At 45.6% G+C, this 22531-nt stretch overlaps 1 protein-coding gene across 1 annotated transcript in view; it reads right to left on the reverse strand.

Annotated features, from left to right (window-relative positions):
- LOC147706821 (ATP-binding cassette sub-family C member 10-like) overlaps positions 1-22531 on the reverse strand; it is a 1330844-nt gene that overhangs the window by 736366 nt on the left and 571947 nt on the right. The window contains 1 exon segment of the mRNA XM_086925587.1: positions 11526-11624. Within this exon segment, the coding sequence (XP_086781713.1) occupies positions 11526-11624 (99 nt within the window).

A 22531-nucleotide genomic window follows, 5' to 3' on the forward strand; every position in this document is an offset into this window, starting at 1 on the left:
AACTGTCTTTGCTGATTAATTTATCACAGAGTACACTGGTTAAAAAACCTGCCAATAATCTATTGTATTATATAACCTATTGGTGTGGTTTTAAGGATTGACTGATTATGTCGAAGCCTGTTAGCGGCGTGATCGGGATGTTAAGCTACGCCGTGTACAATGGTTTTCACACTGCTCACCTGTCCGTCGGTGTCTCCTGACAGTCATCCGAGCTGTCTGGGGAGGCACTGATTGTGAGACTCGCTTTGTGTTATATACTGTTGTTGGCAGGTTTTCTAACCAGTGTACTCTGTGATAAATTAATCAGCAAAGACCGTATTTTGTTCGGTGATATCTTCCATCTACCAACGATGGATTCGAAATAAGCGTTTTCTTTCATTTAATTCTCCTACTATAGAGCGGTGCTCCTCATACCTGAGCCGCAGCCAGGTGGGGTGAAGCTTCTCAACCATCTATTATGGGTGAGTGCTACCTATTGCAAATGTACAGAGTTGTGACCTTACTAAGCAGTATTCTGTTTGTGAAAATTTCAAAAAAAACGCGTGAAAGTAAATCACTAACTTTCTCCAATTTCATGTTGTCTGTCTGTCTCCCTTTGGATCCCCTGTCTGATGCGATGCAATAACAGTCCTTGGTTGAGCATAACCTGATCGTCGCAGGTGATATCTTTTACCCTTCACTATAAGCAGTAGTTTTAAATCTTGGTCCTGAAGAATGCATGAAAACTTCTTTCACAAATGCTGAAACATGTCGACCACTACTCTGCGCGGTTATTAATTCCTACACCGCCTTTTGCACATTATTTTTAGCCTTAGGGACTGGGAGTAACTAATAAACTCTGATTTTCTACCCAGCTTACCTAATTTTAACACTCACTATCTACTTGTCTCTCACCTCACACTGCTTTTTCAGTTGCCACGTACTTTCATGTGTAACCACCCTCCCACATTTTAACCTCGGCACTGGTAGTGTCTGCCGGCCGCTGTGTTGAGTCTCCTGGGCTGGGAGATCCCAAATGATGTACAACGAGGGCGGTACAGTGTGGCCTCTGATGGGAATTTTTTCCACTTGTCCTTGAGTCCTAACGTGGCCTTGCTTTCTCTCACTATCGGGTGTTCTGTGTTCCTTTGGGTGTTGTCTGCACTGCGTCTATGGTGTGGTTCTGGGTGACAGACTCCTTTTTGACTACTAGGTACCTTTGGTTGCTTAGGTATTTCTGTGTGGGGCATGTACCTTAGTGGTCGTTAAACTAGCCCTTGGGCCCTCCTCAATATATTATATATTGTGTGGTGTGTGTTATGTGAATTGTACAGCTTAGGCTGTGGGCCCTGTACACTCTGCAGGAGACCCACTTGGTCTCCATTAATTGATGAAAGCTTGCCTTTCGTTGCTTCCTCCCGAACTTTTTCTGTCTTTGCTGTTTTCTCTATAGTACGCTAGCTATGGCCACCAACTGGGGCTTAGCTTTTGAAAGTGAAGAAATCCAAAACATCTTAGATGAGAATCCAAGTCTCATAGATAACATCCCAGCCCCAGTAACGAGCAGTAATGACGACGGTTGGGCAAAGATTCTGGTCCTTAAAAAATCACACACCAGAACTACAGTCCATGGTATCGTCATGGCCCAATATCTCCGGGGCAATTGTGCACCATCTGGACTCATTGTCAATAACGCACCACGACTATTCCTTGATGACAAAGGCTTCCTCAAGGACTGGTCGATGATTGCGTGGAGATGTACGAGAGACTGGCTGGTCCTCATAATTAAGACTGCCAAAAGAGTAGCGGATGACATACTCATCGAGATCCAAGTCCTAGAGGGCCAGATAAAAACAACACTAAAGAGCGGCCCATTCAAGAAGGGACAGGATGACAGTGATAAAACTAATAAGGATTTCAAAGAATCGATCCTCTTTACTAAATTGGAGAAATTCAAAAAAGACCTCGCCAAATTCTCAACTGAGAAAGTATATCCCTACACCAGTGAGTCATACACAGCACCCACATTCAACCGAGGTGGCAAAAAAACTGGCTCTACATATGGCACCTCTAGCTCAGATGGAACATCAAGTGATTCGGACTCCTCAAACAATGGATCCCTGAACAACCCCCCGAGAGGGCGTGGAAACCGCAGAAACTGGAGAGGTGGACAACATCCACAAAATTTTAATGGCTTCCAACCCTGGTGGCCAGCCAACCCATGGATGTTTGGAGCACCCTATTCTCCGCAGATGGGCCCGTATGGCCAACCTCAACCACAACAAGGCCCTGGAGCGTTTCCTTTTTTAGGGTTTGGCCAGAACCGAGGCAGAGGGAGGAAGAGACAGGGTGCAACACCCCAAGTACATTGGAGTCCGGCGCCGCAATCCAGAATGGATCTCCGGAGCGGGAAGAAAGTCCCACCAGAAACGGCAGGAACGAGCAACACAACAGCCTCGTAATGAACCTTAGCTCCCACAACCTGTCACCCAAAGAAGAAGCTGTCCTAAACAAAGGTTTGGGCTTCGTAACAACTCAGAAAGGAGACCCCTTCCTAGCACAGGTGGAGCTGGCTAAACTGTTCAGAAAAATAAGGTTACATTATTTCTTCTTAAAACCTGCGAACACTGATTCCATCGAGCTGGACAGGAACACCGGTTTAAGAAAACCCTCCACGTTCAATCCACCTATTGTCGGTTTACCATCTAAAGTTCAGACCTTCAAAACAGCAGTAGAGAACGACATCAAGCACCTCTATCAAAGCAACAACAGACCCTTCATGAATCTGTCAAGAGACGAACAAGCGGCTCTACGATCGCTGGCTTCAAATGAACAAATCATTATAAAACCAGCCGATAAAGGCGGAGCGATAGTGATCCAAGACACTGAAACATACAGGAATGAGTGTCTCAGACAACTTGGAGATCGCAGATCTTACCAGCCCTTGCGTGAAGATCCCACTGAAAGATTACGAGCGAAGATTGCTAATCTGGTAGAAGAAGCTACAGCTGAAAGTTGGATTACCCCACAAGAGGGACAATTCCTCATGACAACTCACCCGACTATACCATACTTCTACTGCCTACCCAAAGTCCACAAGCCACAAAGACCGCCACCGGGAAGGCCTATTATTTCAGGAATCGGGTCAGTACTCGAGCCTCTATCGACCTTTGTGGACCATTTTCTCAACCCCATGGTTAAAGCTATGCCTACATACCTCCAGGACACCAAAGATGTTTTGAGACTTCTTCCTACCATATTGTTCAACAGTGAAACCGACATACTAGTGTCATTTGATGTGGAATCACTCTACACCTCCATCCCGCAGACCGAGACTTTGGAGGTTGTAGAAAATCTTCTCGAGCAAAGCAACCACCAATCAATCACACCAGTACGATTCATCATGACACTGGCAGAAATTGCCATGAAAGAAAACTATTTTCGCTTTGAAGACACTACCTACCTTCAGACATCTGGGACTAGCATGGGTAGTGTCTTTGCGCCGAGCTTAGCGAATTTGTATGTCCATAACTTTGAACAACAGGATGTCTTCACACCAACGAATCCATACCTACAGTGCCTACATGTTTGGAAGCGCTATATTGATGATATTTTGGTGGTCTGGCGAGGGACAGAAGAAAATCTTCAGTCCTTCCACGGTTGGCTCAACAACAGAAATACTTTTTTGAGGTTCACCATCGAATCCAGTCGCACTTCATTGGCTTTCCTGGACTTGAGGATTAATGTAACCCCAAATGGCTTGGAATCAGAACTATACCGAAAACCCATGGCACGCAATGCCCTACTGAGATATGACAGCTGTCATCCACGCGCCCTGAGAGACAACTTGCCATTTGGCCAATTCTTGAGGGTTCAACGGAACTGCTCGAACAAAGAAGCATTCAAAATCCATTCGAACAATCTGGAACAACAGTTGGTTGAGAAGAACTACCCAAAGAAAATAATACGGAAATCCAAAAAGAGGGCATCAAATAATAATCGGGAATCTCTGCTTGAGATACAGCCACCCAAAGAGAAGACGAATCGCATAACGTTCGTAAATACCTTCAATACCAGATCCAATCAGGTTCAGAAAATCGTGAAGAAACATTGGGCGATCCTGAAGACTGGCGGAGATGATATCCAGTTACCCCTCTTCGCCTACAAAAGAGGAAGAAATCTGAAGGACCAGTTAGTCCATACACGTCCACCTGGCAAAGAACCTAGGCAAGTAGGTACCTTGTGGGACTTACCACCTGTCCAAGGCCACCATCCGTGCGGAGCATGCACAGTGTGCCCACAAACCTACAAATCTACGAGTGTAGACATTGGCACGAATCGGCCTTGGATTCAAACCAGGTTTACAAACTGCAATAGCAACAACTTAATTTACCTGATCACCTGTCCCTGCAAACTGCAATACGTCGGTATGACCACCAGGAAGGTGAGGACAAGGATACAAGAGCACAAAAGTACGGTGCGTTGTCGCAAACAAGCCACTCGTCTGACCGCACACTTCCTAGAGAAAGGACACGGTCCCAATGAGTTTCACTGGACGGTCCTGGAGCAACCACACATTCCCGAGTCTTGTCCAGATGTCAGCCGTTTTCTGTTTAAGATCGAACAAAAATGGGTGTACCGACTCAATAGTGATAAAGCTGGACTAAATGAGCCTATTCCATGGATGTCTCTCTAAATGGTCTTATTTAGATTAACCAGTCTCTATCAGCCACATTCATGATCACACACCGTAGTTCTGTAGAAAACTACAATACCGGACACCGTGGGAACTACAATTCCCGTCAGCACTAGTGATCACGAGGTCTCTGCCTGTCATGTGACTCGTTCATCTGGAACAACAGTATATAACACAAAGCGAGTCTCACAATCAGTGCCTCCCCAGACAGCTCGGATGACTGTCAGGAGACACCGACGGACAGGTGAGCAGTGTGAAAACCATTGTACACGGCGTAGCTTAACATCCCGATCACGCCGCTAACAGGCTTCGACATAATCAGTCAATCCTTAAAACCACACCAATAGGTTATATAATACAATAGATTATTGGCAGGTTTTCTAACCAGTGTACTCTGTGATAAATTAATCAGCAAAGACAGTTTTTGTTCGGTGATATCTTCCATCTACCAACGATGGATTCGAAATAAGCGTTTTCTTTCATTTAATTCTCCTACTATAGAGCGGTGCTCCTCATACCTGAGCCGCAGCCAGGTGGGGTGAAGCTTCTCAACCATCTATTATGGGTGAGTGCTACCTATTGCAAATGTACAGAGTTGTGACCTTACTAAGCAGTATTCTGTTTGTGAAAATTTCAAAAAAACGCGGGAAAGTAAATCACTAACTTTCTCCAATTTCATGTTGTCTGTCTGTCTCCCTTTGGATCCCCTGTCTGATGCGATGCAATAACAGTCCTTGGTTGAGCATAACCTGATCGTCGCAGGTGATATCTTTTACCCTTCACTATAAGCAGTAGTTTTAAATCTTGGTCCTGAAGAATGCATGAAAACTTCTTTCACAAATGCTGAAACATGTCGACCACTACTCTGCGCGGTTATTAATTCCTACACCGCCTTTTGCACATTATTTTTAGCCTTAGGGACTGGGAGTAACTAATAAACTCTGATTTTCTACCCAGCTTACCTAATTTTAACACTCACTATCTACTTGTCTCTCACCTCACACTGCTTTTTCAGTTGCCACGTACTTTCATGTGTAACCACCCTCCCACATTTTAACCTCGGCACTGGTAGTGTCTGCCGGCCGCTGTGTTGAGTCTCCTGGGCTGGGAGATCCCAAATGATGTACAACGAGGGCGGTACAGTGTGGCCTCTGATGGGAATTTTTTCCACTTGTCCTTGAGTCCTAACGTGGCCTTGCTTTCTCTCACTATCGGGTGTTCTGTGTTCCTTTGGGTGTTGTCTGCACTGCGTCTATGGTGTGGTTCTGGGTGACAGACTCCTTTTTGACTACTAGGTACCTTTGGTTGCTTAGGTATTTCTGTGTGGGGCATGTACCTTAGTGGTCGTTAAACTAGCCCTTGGGCCCTCCTCAATATATTATATATTGTGTGGTGTGTGTTACATCAATGAGAGAGACCTGTGCATTTTTCAAATAGGTGGTGAAAAAATATGTTGCTGGAGATGTGGGCCGCCGTGCCACCAATGTACTTACCGGGGGAGGGTAAACACCCATTATTCCGCAACTTTCTTTCCCCATACCTTCACTCCGCATACTTTCATTAGGAAAGTACCAAGACTCCGCAATGCCATTATAACGCATTGCATAACATTTTATATGCTTCTACCACGCATACATTTACAACAAAATTCATTGTAAATGCATGAATGGTGAAAGCATGTTTTTTTTAAATGTTTGGATAAGGTAAGTATGGGTATAGGGGTATATGTTTTGGGGTACTGAGGTATATGTTTTGGGGTGTTTGGGTATTTTAAGGTTTCAGATATAGTTTTGGGGTACAGGGGTAGTTTTAGGGTTTAGGGATAGGTATGGGTTTTGGGGTACAGGGGTATTTTTGGGGTTCAGGGCTGGTTTTGGGGTACATAGTAGTATTTTTAGGGTTCAGGGGTAGGTTTGGGTTTTGGGGTACAGGGGTATTTTAAGAGTTCAGGGCTAGGTTTGGGGTACAGGGGTATTTTAGGGTTCAGGGGTAGGTTTGGGTTTTGGGGTACAGGGTTATTTTTAGGGTTCAGGTCTAGGTTTGGGTTTTGGGGTACAGGGGTATTTTTAGGGTTCAGGGGTAGGTTTGGGTTTTGGTGTACAGGGGTAGTTTTAGGGTTCAGGGGTAGGTTTGGGTTTTGAGGTACAGGGGTATTTATAGGGTTCAGGGCTAGGTTTGGGTTTTGGGGTACAGGGTATATTTATAGGGTCAAGATGGGTTAGTGTTTAAGGGTGTTGGGGTATTTTAAGGAGTAAGGGTGGGTTATGATTATGGGGCACAGGGGTATTTAAAGGGAGCAGGGTGGGATTAGTTTTTAGGGTTTAAAGGGTAATAAAATAAAATAATAAATAAAAATAATATATATAATGCAAATTAAAAGAATAAATGTTTTAATTAAATTAAAAAAATGTGTGTATATGTATGTGTGTATATATATATATATATATATATATATATAAAGATACACATATATACAAACATATATTTGATGTGTTCTAATAATGTACTTTTACAAAATATATGACGTTACCACACATGCATTTGCGTTATAATGGCATGCGTGATAAAGTCATATGCGTTGTAAAAGTTTTAGAAATTATGTCTTTGCGGAGTAATAGTCCAGCGTTATAAAAATTGCGGAGTGATGGTATGCAGGATGTTGGTTTGCGGAATATCATCACATATTCCCGGGGGATGGATAGTCCCTTTCTTGCCATTTCCGTAGAGGCGGGCCTTGTGTCCGGATATACGTGGCGCGAGGCCTGTGCGCAACAGAGGTGGAAAATCTCCAGTGTGCGCTTCAGGCGTCACCAGAAGTTAAGGCGAGATTACATTTCCTGCACAATGGCCCCTGTTGGTGCTCCTTCCGGCCCTTGGGAATAGCGCCATACCTGACCTCCATACAGTGAAGCAGGAGTACGTCACTGGGAGCGCGGGGCAAGCACACCCGGAGCTGGAATGTACAGAACCTGGGAAGAAAAAACAATGAAATATTGGGCACAACGCTCGCTTTTTTTCTTTCCGTAATCCCGCGCCCGCAAACGCCCCCAGCACACGATATGAGACATGGCATGAATGGAGGAACGTACCACACGCCCCCAGCATTTGTCACGCCCCCAGCACACGCCCACAGCACAACGCAGACACGCCCACAAGGGACCACTTTGCTGGCACGGTTCTTTTACCTTTTAAATGTATATGGTGGACGTCTGCATAGCCTATGTCTTTCTGCTGCAACTGCCCTTTCCAACGCGGTATTGGGTGTTGTGATTGGTGCTGTGGTTCCTGAGATTACCCGCCTCAAATGTTTGGGCTCTCTCTTTATTATATTAGTATAGATACATGTTTAAATACCTTGATTTATAAAAAATCGTTTTTATAAAAATTAAAATTCGCTACGGTACTGAGCATTGAAAGAAATAACAATAAATTCCTGCAATCCATAAGTCCCACCGATGTTATGTTCGGGTTATATGTCAATGGGTTTGGGCAAATTTCACCTTGTGCAAATCATATGCTAGTCAAAATGCTTCGGGTAGTGCCCGGCCAGAAAGTGTTTTGATAGTGCAAACATGTGATTGCGCAAATGTGCAGATATTGTATATATACAAGAAAAGGGTTGTATTTAGTTTAAAAGATAAACATATTAAAAAGTCAAAATATATATTTTAAACAAAACAGGACCATGGGAAGTGGAGGAAAAAACTAGTTACAGTAATGGAGAAATCAGGTGTGTACTATACAAAATTCATGTTTTGCACTTTAATAGTGACTTTAGAGAAAGTTGTGAAGGTCCTCCGTATTGTTAAGCTCTTTGGGATGCTTACTGTCCAGTTCTAAAATAATTTTGGACTCTAATTTTCTTAAAGCTTTTTCTCTGTTGCCTCCCCTAGGATATTCTGGGATGGCTGCGATCACAAAATACTGCAAACATTTAAGATCATTGCCATGCACTGCTTTAAAGTGTCTATCTACCGGGTACGCTGTATCGTTATTGACTATGGCCCTTAGGTGTTGAAGGATTCTGACCTGCACCTGTAGTTTGGTACTGCCTACAAATCTAAGGCCACAGGTGCATGTCAGAACGTATAAAGCGTACTCGGTTTTGCAGTTTAATTTTCCTTGGATTTCGATCTCATTAGGGCTGAATGGAGTTTTGTATTTAGTGGTGGAAATACCAAATTTACAAGCCCTGCATGATGAGCACTTATAGAAACCTTGTTGGGACTGTAACCAAGTATTTTTTGTTTTTTTAAGGTTTCTGGATTGCTGCGCACAATCTGGTATCTCAATGAAATTCCTCTGCGGAACGTGATAGTAGGGATGTTGGGTAAGTCAGAGGCTATGACTGCATCCGTCAGGACTATGGGCCAATTCTGATTTTTAATAGATCTAATTTGGCGATGCTGCCTGTTGAAAGTTAGGATGAGCCTGGGTGTATTGGTTTCATTGATGGGTTCTGCGGTGGCAATTGGGGAATCTAATGATTATTCTCTTGGCCTCATATTGACCTTGATCAGGGCTTGGTTGAGAGTGGATGTGCTGTAGCCTCTCTTTGGTATGGTAGCCTCTCTTTATCCCCTGGGGATATACCTTGCATATACCTTGCAGTGTCCTGTCGGACTAGGATGATGAAAGGAATTACACTTATACATAGTTATTATGCAGGAGATGTTAGGACTGCTATCTTGCTGTAATTCCAAGAATCCTCATGCAAAATGAATGAGGCTAAAGCTTTTAGAAAAAAAACCCTATATAATTTAGGCATCACCGTAACTAGGTAAAAGGAAAGTACTAAAACTGTTATGTAGTGTAATGGTAGGGGAGAATGTAGGTGAAAGGTTAGGTGACTACCTGAGCCTATATTGGGGTACCTATATGAAACAGAACACAGCTTAAGGAGCGTACTAGAAATGGCGAGCAGTTGGAGTTTGCCAGTTTAGCTTCAGAACAGGTTAGAGTTATTCCAAGTTTAGGAACTGGGAGGGGGAATGCCAGAGTCCCACTGGAGAGTAGAGAAAAGTTTGAAGACAGAAATGTCATAGAGGTCTTGGATGTTTGATAAGACAGTACTTTTCCAGATACTTATCATATTGCTAAGAAAATTCAATATTACCACTTATTGGGAAGTCAGGAAAACAGGCAGCACAGCATTGTAAAGCCAAATTGTAAGCAGTCATCCTACTGACCACAGTAGCAGGAGACCAGTCTGGGAGGTAAGCAGAGGGATGTAGCGGGGACACACACCTATCTTGTCGTGTGTAGTAAGGACTTAAACCAGTCCCTGTGGCTGACTAATGACATTTCTCAAAGTGATGCAGGAATTATGGTTGTACTTATCTTTATGGTATTTTTATCATCAAGTGTTAGGAGAGGTAGCTTGTTCTGGACTGTAAGTGCATTGTGACGCAGTGTTCTTTAAGAAGGTGCCTCTTCAATTGTTTCCTAAATTGGAGCAGGGTTGGGGCAGTCCTGATGGATACGGTGCTCTTGTTCCAGATCCTGAGTGTTCCAGATCCTGCCCTGTTTTTTCTTTTTGGATACTTCTTAGTCAGCAGTCTGATGGTGCCCTGGCTGCATGTGTGCAGAGCACCACCAGAGACAGTGAGCTTGGCTGCAAAATAGGGCGAGGTGCCAGTTGCGATTGCTTTGTTTATGATGCAGCTGGATTTGGAGATAGTGTGGGCCAGCAGAGTTTCACCAGGAGGGGGATTCAGTGACTTGGAGGCATGAGCATTAAGTGTTGTAAAGGAGTGAACTTCCAGCATCATGGACGCGTGAGGATTTAGTATCTTGGAGGCATGAGCATTTTTGTCATGGAGGCGTGAGCCTTCAGTGTAATGGCAGTGTGAGCATTCAGTGTCATGGAGGCACAAGCATTCACTGTTATGGAGGTAGGGACGTTCAATGTGATGGAGATGGGAGCATTCAGTATCATGCAGCCGTGAGCATTCAGTTTAATGGTGGTGTGATTATTCAGTGTCATGAAGACTTGATAATTCAGTGTCATGGATGTATGGACATTCAGGGGCCGATTACGATGTGTCTTGAAGGACTCCTACCAACAGTCGAAGCCTTTCGAGCCACATCGTAATGGGCTGGTTGGATTCCTTTCCGACTGCCTCATTTTGATGGAGGCGGTCTGAAAGGAATCCAACTGGTAATTTCGTCTGGCTTCTGTCAACAAGTCGGAATGCGGCAAGTAAGCTCAAGGGTGGACCTTTCCGCCCTTTAGACTACGATAAAGGTTCCAACATGGTTTCCATGATGGTCTGACCGACATAGAAACCATGTCCGAAAGCACCTTTGGGGGCTCCCAACAGGACTGCCTTGGGAACACGACTTCCAGTTGATCCCTGCACCTCGTGTCAGGCACCTCAAGGTGCCTGCCACAAGGTGCAGGGATAAACTGCACCTCCTATTTCACTATCGGAGCAGGCATTATGGAGAGAATGCATGCTTCCATAGTAAAATGCAGGAATGCCACAAAATAGTGTTGTTCCGTTGCATCCTAATGAGACGTTGGGCTGCCGACCGGATGTCTGTCGGACCCATGACCCATGCGGTGTCTGACATTATAATGAGGGCCACAGTGTCCTGGAGGAGGGCACATTTAGTATCATGATTTCTACAGGAGTGTTGCATTGTCATTTAGTGGCCTGTACAGTCAGAGAGTGTGGACAAAGTGTAATGAGCCCTGTAGGCATGAGACATGCATATGCGGTTGTATACTCACATGAGGGTAGAGTAGGCATTGATTTATAGGTTCTCCGAAAGATGGAGGAGCATTGAACATCATGCTCACACATTCCCTTGGGAATATAAGAAAAGAGTGGCATCAGTTACTCACTTGGTATATCGCCCTTGCCAAGGCGATCCGAGTCTTCTGCCCCCCACTGAGGGTGACACCATTTTCCCCCACCTCAGTCTGGTCACCTGCTGGTAAAATCTGAAATAGAAAAACACCAGTTAAGTCTTAAAAATTATATATTGGATCCTTTATTATGTCTGTGTGCCTGGAATGCACAGATACATTTTGTAACTATTGTCCCCATATTTAGAGATCTTCCCCTTCGATATGGAATAAGCATTAATGTGATGCACGTTACCACATTTACGGGCCGATTATGATCGCGGACGGACTTGCATCCGTCCGCGATCATTGAGAAGGAGGGGACGTCCGCATGGGCTCCGGAGTCCCCTCCTGTGCGATTAGGATGTGACCGCCACCCTGGCGGTCACATCCTCTATTTTTAACATTGCAGCGGGTGCAGCTTCAAGCTGCACCCGCGGCAATGTTAAAAATGCAGGCATTGCATTTGCATGCAGAAAGAGGCAGGCACTGCGCGGTGCCTGCCGCTTGCTGCATGCAAATGCAGGGGGGTACCATAGGTACCCCCCATGTGCACCCCCCACCCCCCCTTCACCTAGGGGGCCCGCAACGGGCCCCCTAGGGGAAGATCCGTATGCTTTTCCACGGCGGAAAACCCGCCGCGGAAAAGCACTTTTAAAAGACCATCCTGATATGGCGGACGGTGTCTGAGAGACACCGTCACCATATCAGAGCTTTTCCGCCGCGGTTGTACGCCGACCGCGGCGGAAAAGCTGCGGACGGAAACCAGGACCCACCAGCCATCCTAATGTGGCGGTGGGTCCTTGGTCAGTCCGCTGCGGTTTTTCCGCATCCTCGGGGCTGGCGGTGGCTTCCGCCGGGCCAGAGGATGCGGAAAAACCGCAATCATAATCGGCCCCTTAATATGTTTAAAGTTATCACCAGCTACTTGTCCATGTAATGTGTCATAATTTATCAGCGCTCTAAAGCCGTTTATCACTAATAATGTGGTAGGCGAGGTATTGTCTTGTGATCTGCTACCTCATACATGTCGAGCACAGGGCACAGCGACCAACAAATTCTGGCAGTCAGGCTGCTCTTGTCAAAATTCCAAGGCAGCCTCTGGCTTAACAGAAGGAATATTCCAGGGGGTAGGAAGAGGGAGGGGGGCAGGAGACAAAGGAGAAACCAAGGCAGAGTTCCTAAATAGTCCCACTGTACCAACTTGGAAAGGCAAGAGAATATAACACATCTTTCCCCTAACAACAAGAGAAAGAATAAAAGTTACAAGATTATAGCACATCTTACCCCCTAACAACAAGGGGAGGAATAAAGGTTTACATTTTTGCATCATGAAGTCTCTATGCCATTTAGCGAAACTATTGGTCTTCTGATGCAGCTCCTTTGAAGTGTCGTCCGGTATCCGAGGCCAACAGAGGTCTGGGAGCTAACGTGTGTGTTATTCTCTGGGCTTGGGTTCTTCGCTATATGGTCCATGCTCCTGTTCTGCCATTCTCAAGGACCACTGTGTTGTTTTTGATTTCCACTATTCTCGACTGCTCTCGAGCGAAAAAATAAGAGCCAAGGAAGCACGTTACCGTAATTTTGCGACTGTTGACACTGACTCGGATCAAGTAAACTTCTTGGTCACCCGTCCTGTTTGAACAAAGAAACCTTTTGGATGCTCGTCTTGTTTGATCAGCACCCTACACGCTCCTTTGCTCGTTCGCTCCTTTGTCCGATCTATACCCGGCTTGAACCCTCATGTTCTACCATACTTTCTGTACTGTATATTAGCACATAATTGTGCATGCTGTGAAGCGCTCTGATACCCTCAGGTCCAGCTAGCGCTATATAAAACTCCTAAAATAAAAATAAATAAATAAATTTTGGGATCAACAAACTTCGTTTCGTGATCCCTGCAAGAGTGGGTTTTTTCACAGCCACCCAGTCTCCTACAGCCCGCTTCTGGCGTTTGGTTCCATGCTTTACTCATACTGGTCTTTGAACTTGGCCTAATGAAAAGCTATTCTGGATTTGACATTGTCATAAGAGTGTGCTGTTACCTCCCCCCCCCAATCCAGTTGGGGAAAAATTTAGTACAGGGTTTTCTTCTTCTGAGTGACGAGAAGGGAGAGATACCCGTGATCAGGTTGGGAGTGGTGTGATATGCCCAGAGCATGTCTTGTATACAGCGTTCAACAGGTAGATGGTTGGTGCAAGCTAGCTGTATGTTCTCTTTCACCATTCTGTTTACCCTTTCGACTAAGCCATTTGCTCGAGGGCAGTACAAAGCAGTTTTGAGGTAGGTTATGGCTAAACCAGTTAGGAAATTGGTCATGGCTGACGAGGTGAACTGGACACCATTGTCCGTGACCAGGGTGGACAGAATACCTTCAGTTACAAAAGTATCTTGCAGGAAATTGATTAGGCATATGGTTGTAATTTGGTTCACCATTTTGATGACAACCTAGTGTGAGTGAAAATCAGTCGGAACAAATGCAAATCTTTTGGTGACACCTCTTTTGTTGATCGGACCAATGATGTCCAGTGCCAGCTTTGCCATGGTTTGTCCGGAATGGAAACTGGGGATAGAGGTGCCTTCTGTGTGTGTTTAGTTTTGTCACTATTGGCGCAAATTGTGCAGTTCTTGACTTTGGATTCGACCATAGAGACCATGTTAGGGAACCAATAGTGCTCTCTATGTCTGGTTTTTGTAATGCTTCTCCCTAGGTGTCCCCCGTGAACCAAGTCTATTATCTTGTCCTTCAACCCTTCAGGAGGTATTATTTTGTTATTTCTCCAGATAAGAACATTATTTAAGTTGGTTTCGTGTCTGATTTCCCAAAATGTGTCTAGTTCTTCGTTAACGATTTTGCAAGAGGCTGTCCATCCATGTAGAGTGTATTCTTTAAAAGAAGTTAGAGTAGCGTCTTGGCTCATGCTCTTGATCCATTCATCTTTATTTGTGGTAGAAGAGTGCACCTGTGAAATGGGATATACTGGTGTTTCAAAGTTTTCCACCTCATTTTTTCTCAAAAGGAAGTCAGCTGCCGTGTTAAGGTCGCCTGCAACATACTCAAGTTTAAAAATAAAACTCTCCAGGCCCAGCACCCATCTAGCACCTCTGGGTGTACAGTTAGTTATACCTTTGGGACTGAACATGTAGATGAGAGGCTTGTGATCAGTGCGAACTGTGAACTTTATCCCCCATAAGTGGAACTTGAAATGTTTAATTGCCCAGAAACAATCAAGGCTTCCCTCTCTACTACAGAGTAGTTCCTTTCTGAGTTCTTGAGTGTACGGAAGGCGAAAGCTACGATGCGATCTCTTCCAACGATGACCTAAGAGAGTTGAGCCTAGGCCTTTGTTACTGGAGTCGATGGTTAGGATAGTCTTCCTGGAAAGGTCAAAATTGCATAAGTGGGGTGCATATAAAATGTTTTTTTTAATGTTATCAACAGCTACCTGGTGCTTTCCTAGCCATTTGTACGGCGTATAGTTTTTTGTGAGTTCCCTGAGATCATTGGAGATATCAGCAAAGTTTTTGACGTATTTGGCCATGTATTCAGCAAGGCAAAGGAAAGATAACAGTTCTTGTTTGGTGGTGGGTGCATTGGCTTTTTCAACAGCATCACAGAGGCTTAATTTGGGCTTAAATCCGTCTCTTGATATGGTGTGCCCAAGATAATCAATGGTTCCGACCCCAATTTGCCATTTTTCTTCCTTTAAAGTAAGACCCGCCTCTTTGAATCTCTCAAGAACAGTCCTGAGAGACAAGTTGTGTTAAACAGGTGTTTCTCCGTAGATCAAGACATTGTCTTGGAAGCACATGGTTTTGGGTACCCCTTCCAGTATGTTTTGCATTATTTTTGGGAAAACCGCTGCCGCTGAAGCGAGTCCTGACACCAATAACAGAAGATGAAGTGGCTAGTAACATGTTAGAAATTAAATCTGGCTCACAACTTGATCCCTGCCCTCACTTTATTTTTAGACAGCTTATATCGATTCTAACTCCTGCCATCACGCAACTTTTTAACAAATCTTTGGAAACAGCTGTGTTTCCGGAGATATGGAAACAAGCTATAGTTATTCCACTGCTAAAAAAAGCGGGTTCGAATGTAACAAACCCAGCTAACTATAGACCTATATCCCAACTCCCCTATCTCTCAAAAGTGCTGGAGAAACAGATAAATAGACAATTGTCTAAATACTTAGAGGATAACAACCTACTGGACACAACTCAAACAGGGTTCAGAGCTATTAACAGCACAGAAGCCACTCTACTGGCTGTTACCGACAGCATTGGAAATTCTCTGGACCAGGGCGAAGCTGTGGCCCTGATCCTGTTAGACTTGTTGGCAGCGTTCAACACGGTCTCCCATCATCTTCTACTTGAGAACTTGCTAGAAAAAGGGATAAATGGGAAAGCGCTTGAATGGATTGGCTCCTTTTTGCAGAACAGAACGCAAATGGTACAATTAGGAGCCTTCCTATCCAAACCCAAGCAACTCAAATGCGGCGTTCCTCAGGGAGCATCCCTCAGCCCCACATTGTTCAATGCCTATGTATCACCTTTGGCACAAATTGGAGCATGGTGAGGTCCGGGGGTTTGCTCCTATGCGGATGATATGTAACTTATAATTAGACTGGGGAAGGTGCAAGCAGACAGCAAACTGAGGCTCAATAATTGCCTAACGGAAATGGCCACATGGATGGCAGAGCATTGCCTTAAACTAAATGCGGACAAAACCAAGATTTTATTGTTCGGTGAGGCAAAACACATATGGGACAACTCTTGGTGGCCTGCCACGCTGAGAGATGCCTCGTCACCTAAGCATTCAGCCAAAAATGTAGGCATCACAATTGAGGACACACTATCCATGCAGGCCCATATTCGAGCCCTGTGTGGGAAATGTTTTGCCACTCTAAAACTCCTAAGAAGACTCTTTGCATGGATCCCCTTGGAAAGTAAGAAGTCAGTCACACAGGCCCTATTAGTCAGCAGGCTGGACTATGGGAACGCACTTTTTGTAGGCATGCCAGACTATCTATTTCAACGACTTCAGGTAGTGCAGAATGCTGCAGCTAAACTAGTATGCATAAAAGGCAAATACAGCTCCGCCAAAGAATGCTTAAAAAACTTCACTGGCTGCCCATGCGCTAAATTAATAAATAAATTCTGAGGAACATGAACGACCCCTGCCGAGTGGTAAATGTGGATAATTCTCTGGAATCGGGGTGCAACCCTACCTGATGGTAGGCATTAGACAGATCCAGTACACTGAAGCATGTGGCTTCCCCCATGGTACTTAATACTTCGTGGATGCTTGGTAGTGGGTGTCTTTCTATGAAGACATTATCGTTAAGGTCTCGGAGGTCGAGGATCATTCCCTTGAGCTTTCTTAGCGGTAACTACTGGGGCCACCCATGCGGTGCAATACACGGGTTGTATAACACCTAGAGTCTGTAATCTGGCTAGTCCAAATTTAGGGGTTTCCACATAAGGTGAGGTATGGGCCTTGTTTTGTGAGCAATAGGTTTAGCATTAGGTTTCAATTTTATTTTGTGTTGGAAATTCTTAAGGAGCCCAAGTTTGAAAGTGAAGACTTCAGGAAAGTCTTTGATGAAGGTTTTACCCGGAATGGACAAGTCAATGGTAAGAAATGTGTTACTTACCTGTAACTGCAGTTATCCAGTATTGATATCTTTCATAGATTCACATGCCTGAATCATTCCCCGTCGTCGGGGTGGGAGTCCCCGGTATATAAAAAGAGCAATGTCATAAAGACATATACATAGCAATAGGCCAGAGGCCTCTCATTAGTAACATATCCATGTCCTTTTGTAACAAGCATTTGCAATGCAATAGGTCTCGCATTAGGAAAGTTTGAGCTATTGGTCTTGTAAATGACAATTTTTTTATTTATGTGTTGGTTTTGAAAATAGCTAAATTAATAGCTTTGTCATTTACAATGCCAATAGTTAAAACTTTCGCAAATGTGACACCTATAGCATTTGTAATGCAACATGTTTTGTATTTACGTGCACCTGTCACGGTTAGTTACATACTGATGCGGAATGGTAAATTTGTTTTCTTAGAATTTTTTAATCGACACCTTCTGATTACAAAGATCAGAAACGAGCGTTGTTCGACATCACTGCTAGTGCACGTCCAAACATAAAACATTAGAACTGTCAATAAAACGTAGTTGTTTTTTTTAATTTAATGTGCCCGTGTCCGGCTGAAATATATTATGGGCATTTTTTTCACACTAACAGAATCCAAACGCTAAACCCATGTTGAAAGGAGGAGCTGAAAAGTGTATTTCCGTCCCATTTTATGTTTCCATATTTACCTTTGTAGCATGGCATTGAATGGTTATATTGTGCTGTAAACTAGCGTGCTGTCAGGACACAATAAATGACCCTGGCAGGAGTAAAAGGAGGGGCCGCAATCCGGGACACCACAGCCCTGTGATGCAAAACATTTAAAGACTTAAGCGGAATCATAGGAGCTTGCCGGGGGCCTCCTGGCCGTCATCCGGGATGGTGGACTGGGGCAGGGGCTCGCTCTGCTCTCCGTTTGAAGTGGCCGCCGGGGCGTAATCTAGGCCCCCGCAGTGCGGGGGTGGGGGGGAGGGTTTGCAGAGCTGCATGGGGGGCAAGAGAGCTCCACTCTGAGTCATGAAACTCCAAGGTCTTTGCAACCTAGGCGATACCCCTGCTGTCTGAGCCCTGGGAATGTTTCTGAGCAGGATAGCTCTGCTGTCAGAAGCCTGCGTCTATTAAATATGCATTATCTAAGGAGTAGCTTTGACGTCCGATACCGCTACTGTGTAGATTGTAATCTGAGGGATAGCAATGCTCTTTAAAACCGGAGCTTACAAAATCTGTGTAACCTCTGCTCTCCTGATGCCTGCTACTGTGCGGGACAGCTCTGCTGCCTTCAGCCACACAGCTCTGTGTTACCTGAGGGATGGCTCTACTCCAGAGCCACAGATCGTGAGATCCGTGTAACCAGAGAGATAGCTCCGCTCTATGAGACGAGAGAAAATGAGATCTGTGTAACATCAGGGACAGCTCTGCTGTCTGAGGCCTGAGTGTTTGAGAATGTGTAACTGTAGAGAAAGCAGGAAAGCCCAGCTGCCTGTGGCCCGAGCCAGTGTAACAGTTGCTCTTGGACCTGTGCTGTGACATGTGCTGATGATACATGCCTGGGTCTCATGCGAGGAGGCCATGTGCCGCTCCTTCTCATGTCTCTGGAATACATACATAACTCGGGCTTTGATAATGCATCCGCGCGAGTTCTTCTAGTAAAGCATTGCTGTATTGTGTTGCAGGCCTCCTCTTCTCTTCTCTTCTCCCCTCCCCCAACCCCAGGCCTCAGGTGCTGGCGCTCCGCTTTTCAAAATGGTCACCTCCAAGACAGTGAGGGGGGAAGGGGGGTCGCGGGGTGCCTAGGGGGAGGGCTCCTGGGAGAGAGCGGTGACCCACCTCTACTCCCAGTTAAGTGTAATGGGCAGCAGAAGAAAGGGGTGACTCATTGGGGCGGGGATTGGGGGTTATTGGAGGTAACATAACAGAGGTGGGGAGTAGTGGGGAGATATGTGCAATGAATGATGGAGAGGGGGGAGATATAGTGGTGAGAGGATAGTGAGGTAAACCAGTGGGGGGTAAAGGAGCCTGGAGAGAAGAAAAAAGTGTCAGATCTCTGTCGGGGGGGACGCTCTCTGCTCCTCTCAGGCACACACCAGAGGCGCTCTTATATGCGGCTGCTCCCGCTGTTATTGCCGGGTGCAGTCAAGTGAAGAGCTATTACGGATCCAGTGGCTTTTTCATTTACTCCCCCACCCTGTTAAAGCTCCGCTGCCATACGGGGATTCGGGATGTTGATGGGGAGGAAACTTCTTAAAAAATACCAATGAAACTACAAATGCTTCCTCTGGCCGTGGTGTGCACCTTTTCACACCTGCCCCTTTCTACGTATTCGCCACACACGCACTTTTCAAGAGCAAACCTGAAAGTATTAGCATGCAACACCGACATGTATTCTGGGGACATTAACAAAACTGGACTCGGTCAAAAACACGCTATTTACAAAAATAAACGAAACACTATGGTTTTCCATCCGCTGCCAGTCAACAGAACTCCAGTGCTTAGCACGGTACTTAATTGTTATGTTTTCCCCGTCAGGTCCTACAACAAGCAACCTTGTGCCAAATTAAAAACAAGTCCAGAAGGCACAACGTAGCCTTTTAAAATCAGCCCTTTTGAATGACTTTGTATCAGACGAACAGCTTCATCCATTAACTCGCATAACCCGTGCTGTAATGCTTTTGGGTTTATATACAGTTAGTTCTTATAGTAGTAACCCTGTCATCATTCCGTTTCCACGGTATTGGCGCTATGCTCTCTTTGAAAATCATTAGTAACAGTGATGTCCATGCAGCGTGTTAAGGTGTTTTTCATTCATTCAGTGTACTTTGATAAAAATGCCATTAAAATGTTTACTGTGGCTCTCCAGTCTGCCGCTTTTAACTGAAAAAAGAGACGACTTAAGTTTCCAAAAAAAACAGAGGAAACGCTGTGCCCGCCTCCCTTCTCGGGGCCGCGCTGCCATTGGTGGACCCCTGAGGCAGGAAGCCAGGAAACGGGAGAGAAGACGTAGGCCGGGTCAGAAGAAAGAAGGAAGTCCCGCCTGCTGCTGGGCTATGATTGGCTGCCCGCCGGGATGGAGCAAAGAAGCAGAGTCCTCCCGCGGCCAGGGGCTCCCGTGAGCTACGGAGAGCCCTGGGGCCGCCCCAGAGAAGAGAAATCCTGCGTAGCCGGTGAGTGGGGTCCGGTGCTGGTGTGTGTGTGTGTGTATGTGTATGTGTGCGATGGCGGCGGCGGGGGGTCTTTGTATGTGTGCGTGCGTGCGTGTAGGTGCGCTGGTGTGTGTGTGGGGGGGCTCTGTGTGTGCGTGTAGGTGCGCTAGTGTGTGTGTAGGTGCGGGGGCGGGGGGGGGTGTGCTTGTGTATGCGTGTGGCTGTGATGTGCGCATGCGTGAGTGTGGGTGCGCGTGCACGCAGCTGAATCCAGCCGGGGGGAAGCGCGTGGCAGTTTCTTGTCCGTCATTCCCCCGAGTCAGCTAGCTATAGTTCTCCACCTGGACCGCATCCTTCGGATGCGTGTTCCCAGGCTCGACCTAAAAAGGACCACATTTTGGCCAAGAGCGAATCAGATATCACCACCCTCTAGAACTTTCCTGGAAGGAGCCCTAGTCCCTCAGATTTTCGTAAGCACAGTGCTAAGTAGTACCTACTGAGAGAGCCAAGATGAGCCCTTCCAGGAGAGGTGGGCGGGTTGCATGTGAATCTATGAAAGATATCAATACTGGATAACTGCAGTTACAGGTAAGTAATGCATTTCTTATCCAGTATTATGGGTATCTTTCATAGATTCACATGCCTGAATCAGAGTAGCAAGCAATAACCAGCACATTTCGTATGGTACAACATGTAAAATCACACGATATAAGAATACCATTTGTGAAATATAACAAGTACCAAAAACAATATAATGGAGAAATGTGCAAGTAGGCAGTAGGAAGGTGGGATGAAGAAAAAAGGCTCACCTCTAGTGAACTAGATGACGGAGCACAGCTTGACCCACTGCTGCATCTTTCATAAGTTCAGAATCCAAGCAGTAGTGCCTGGTGAACGTATGTGGTGTCTTCCACATTGCCGCTCTGCATATGTCGATAATGGGCACTCCTGCAAAGAGCGCCATTGAAATGGAGACAGCTCTGGTTGAATGAGCTCGAACTGTAGAATGCAGAGGATGACCTGCCTGTTGATGGCAGAAAGTAATAGCTCCAGAGATCCAACGAGAAATGCTCTGCTTAGTCAAAGGAAGACCCTTTCTGGGCCTGCTGAAGGCGACAAAAAGTTGGTTGGATTTCCGAAACTGTTCTGTTCTGTGAATGTAGAACTTCAGACAACGCTTGAGGTCTAAAGAGTGGAGAGACCTCTCTGCTGTGGAAAGTGGATTTGGGAAGAAAGTCCGCAAAACTATAGGTTCATTCAGGTGAAAATTAGATGGAACCTTTTGGATGAATTTAGGGTTGGTCCGTAGGATAACTCTGTCCTGTTTGAATTGCAAGAAAGGATCCTGAATAGAGAAGGCTTGCAGCTCACTTACACGCCTTGCTGATGTGAGCGCTAGCAAGAGAGCGGTTTTCCAAGACAGGTATTTGATGTTGGCTCTGTGTATTGGCTCAAAGGGATGTTTCATCAGTTGAGCAAGTACAATGTTTAATTGCCAGGTGGGTGGTAAAGCTCGCACCGGAGGGAATGTCCTGAACAGGCCTTTTAAAAATTGCTTAACCAGTCTATTGGACCAGAAGGAAGTACCAGATGACGAACGCCTAAAGCGAGATATTGCCGCAAGGTGGACCTTAATAGAAGCATGGGCCAATCCTGAGTGCGCCAAATGCAGCAGGTAAGGTAGAATTTGTGCAGGTGTTGGTGAAAAGGGGTGTGTCTTATTTGCTTTACACCATACACAAAACCTTTTCAACTTTAGAGAATACGTCTTGTTGGTACTGTCCGCCCGAGCCCGGGCTAAGACTGCCCTGCATTCTTGAGGAATGTCTAGGTGTTGAAACTCTCTGAACTCAGGAGCCAAGCCGACAATCTGAGAGATGCTGGATCCGGATGCTAGACTTGCCCTTGGTTCATTGTAAGGAGAGTCGGGCAAGGCTTGAATAGAATTGGCGGTTCCAGCGACAGGAGATGAAGCTCTGTAAACCAGTGTTGGCGCGGCCACGCTGGTGCTATTAAAATCAGGGTGCAATGCTCTGCCTTAAGTTTCCGGAGGACCCTGGGAATCAGGAGAAATGGAGGAAATGCGTACGCAAAGATGTTGCACCATCCGATCGAAAATGCATTCCCCAGTGATCCCTTCTGGGGATGCCAGCTTGCGTAATGTTGGCATTTTGCATTGTGCTGTGTCGCAAACAGATCCAGATGAGGCCTGCC

This window comes from Lissotriton vulgaris, chromosome 6 (assembly GCF_964263255.1).
Source record: "Lissotriton vulgaris chromosome 6, aLisVul1.2, whole genome shotgun sequence".
Taxonomy (NCBI): Eukaryota; Metazoa; Chordata; class Amphibia; order Caudata; family Salamandridae; genus Lissotriton; species Lissotriton vulgaris.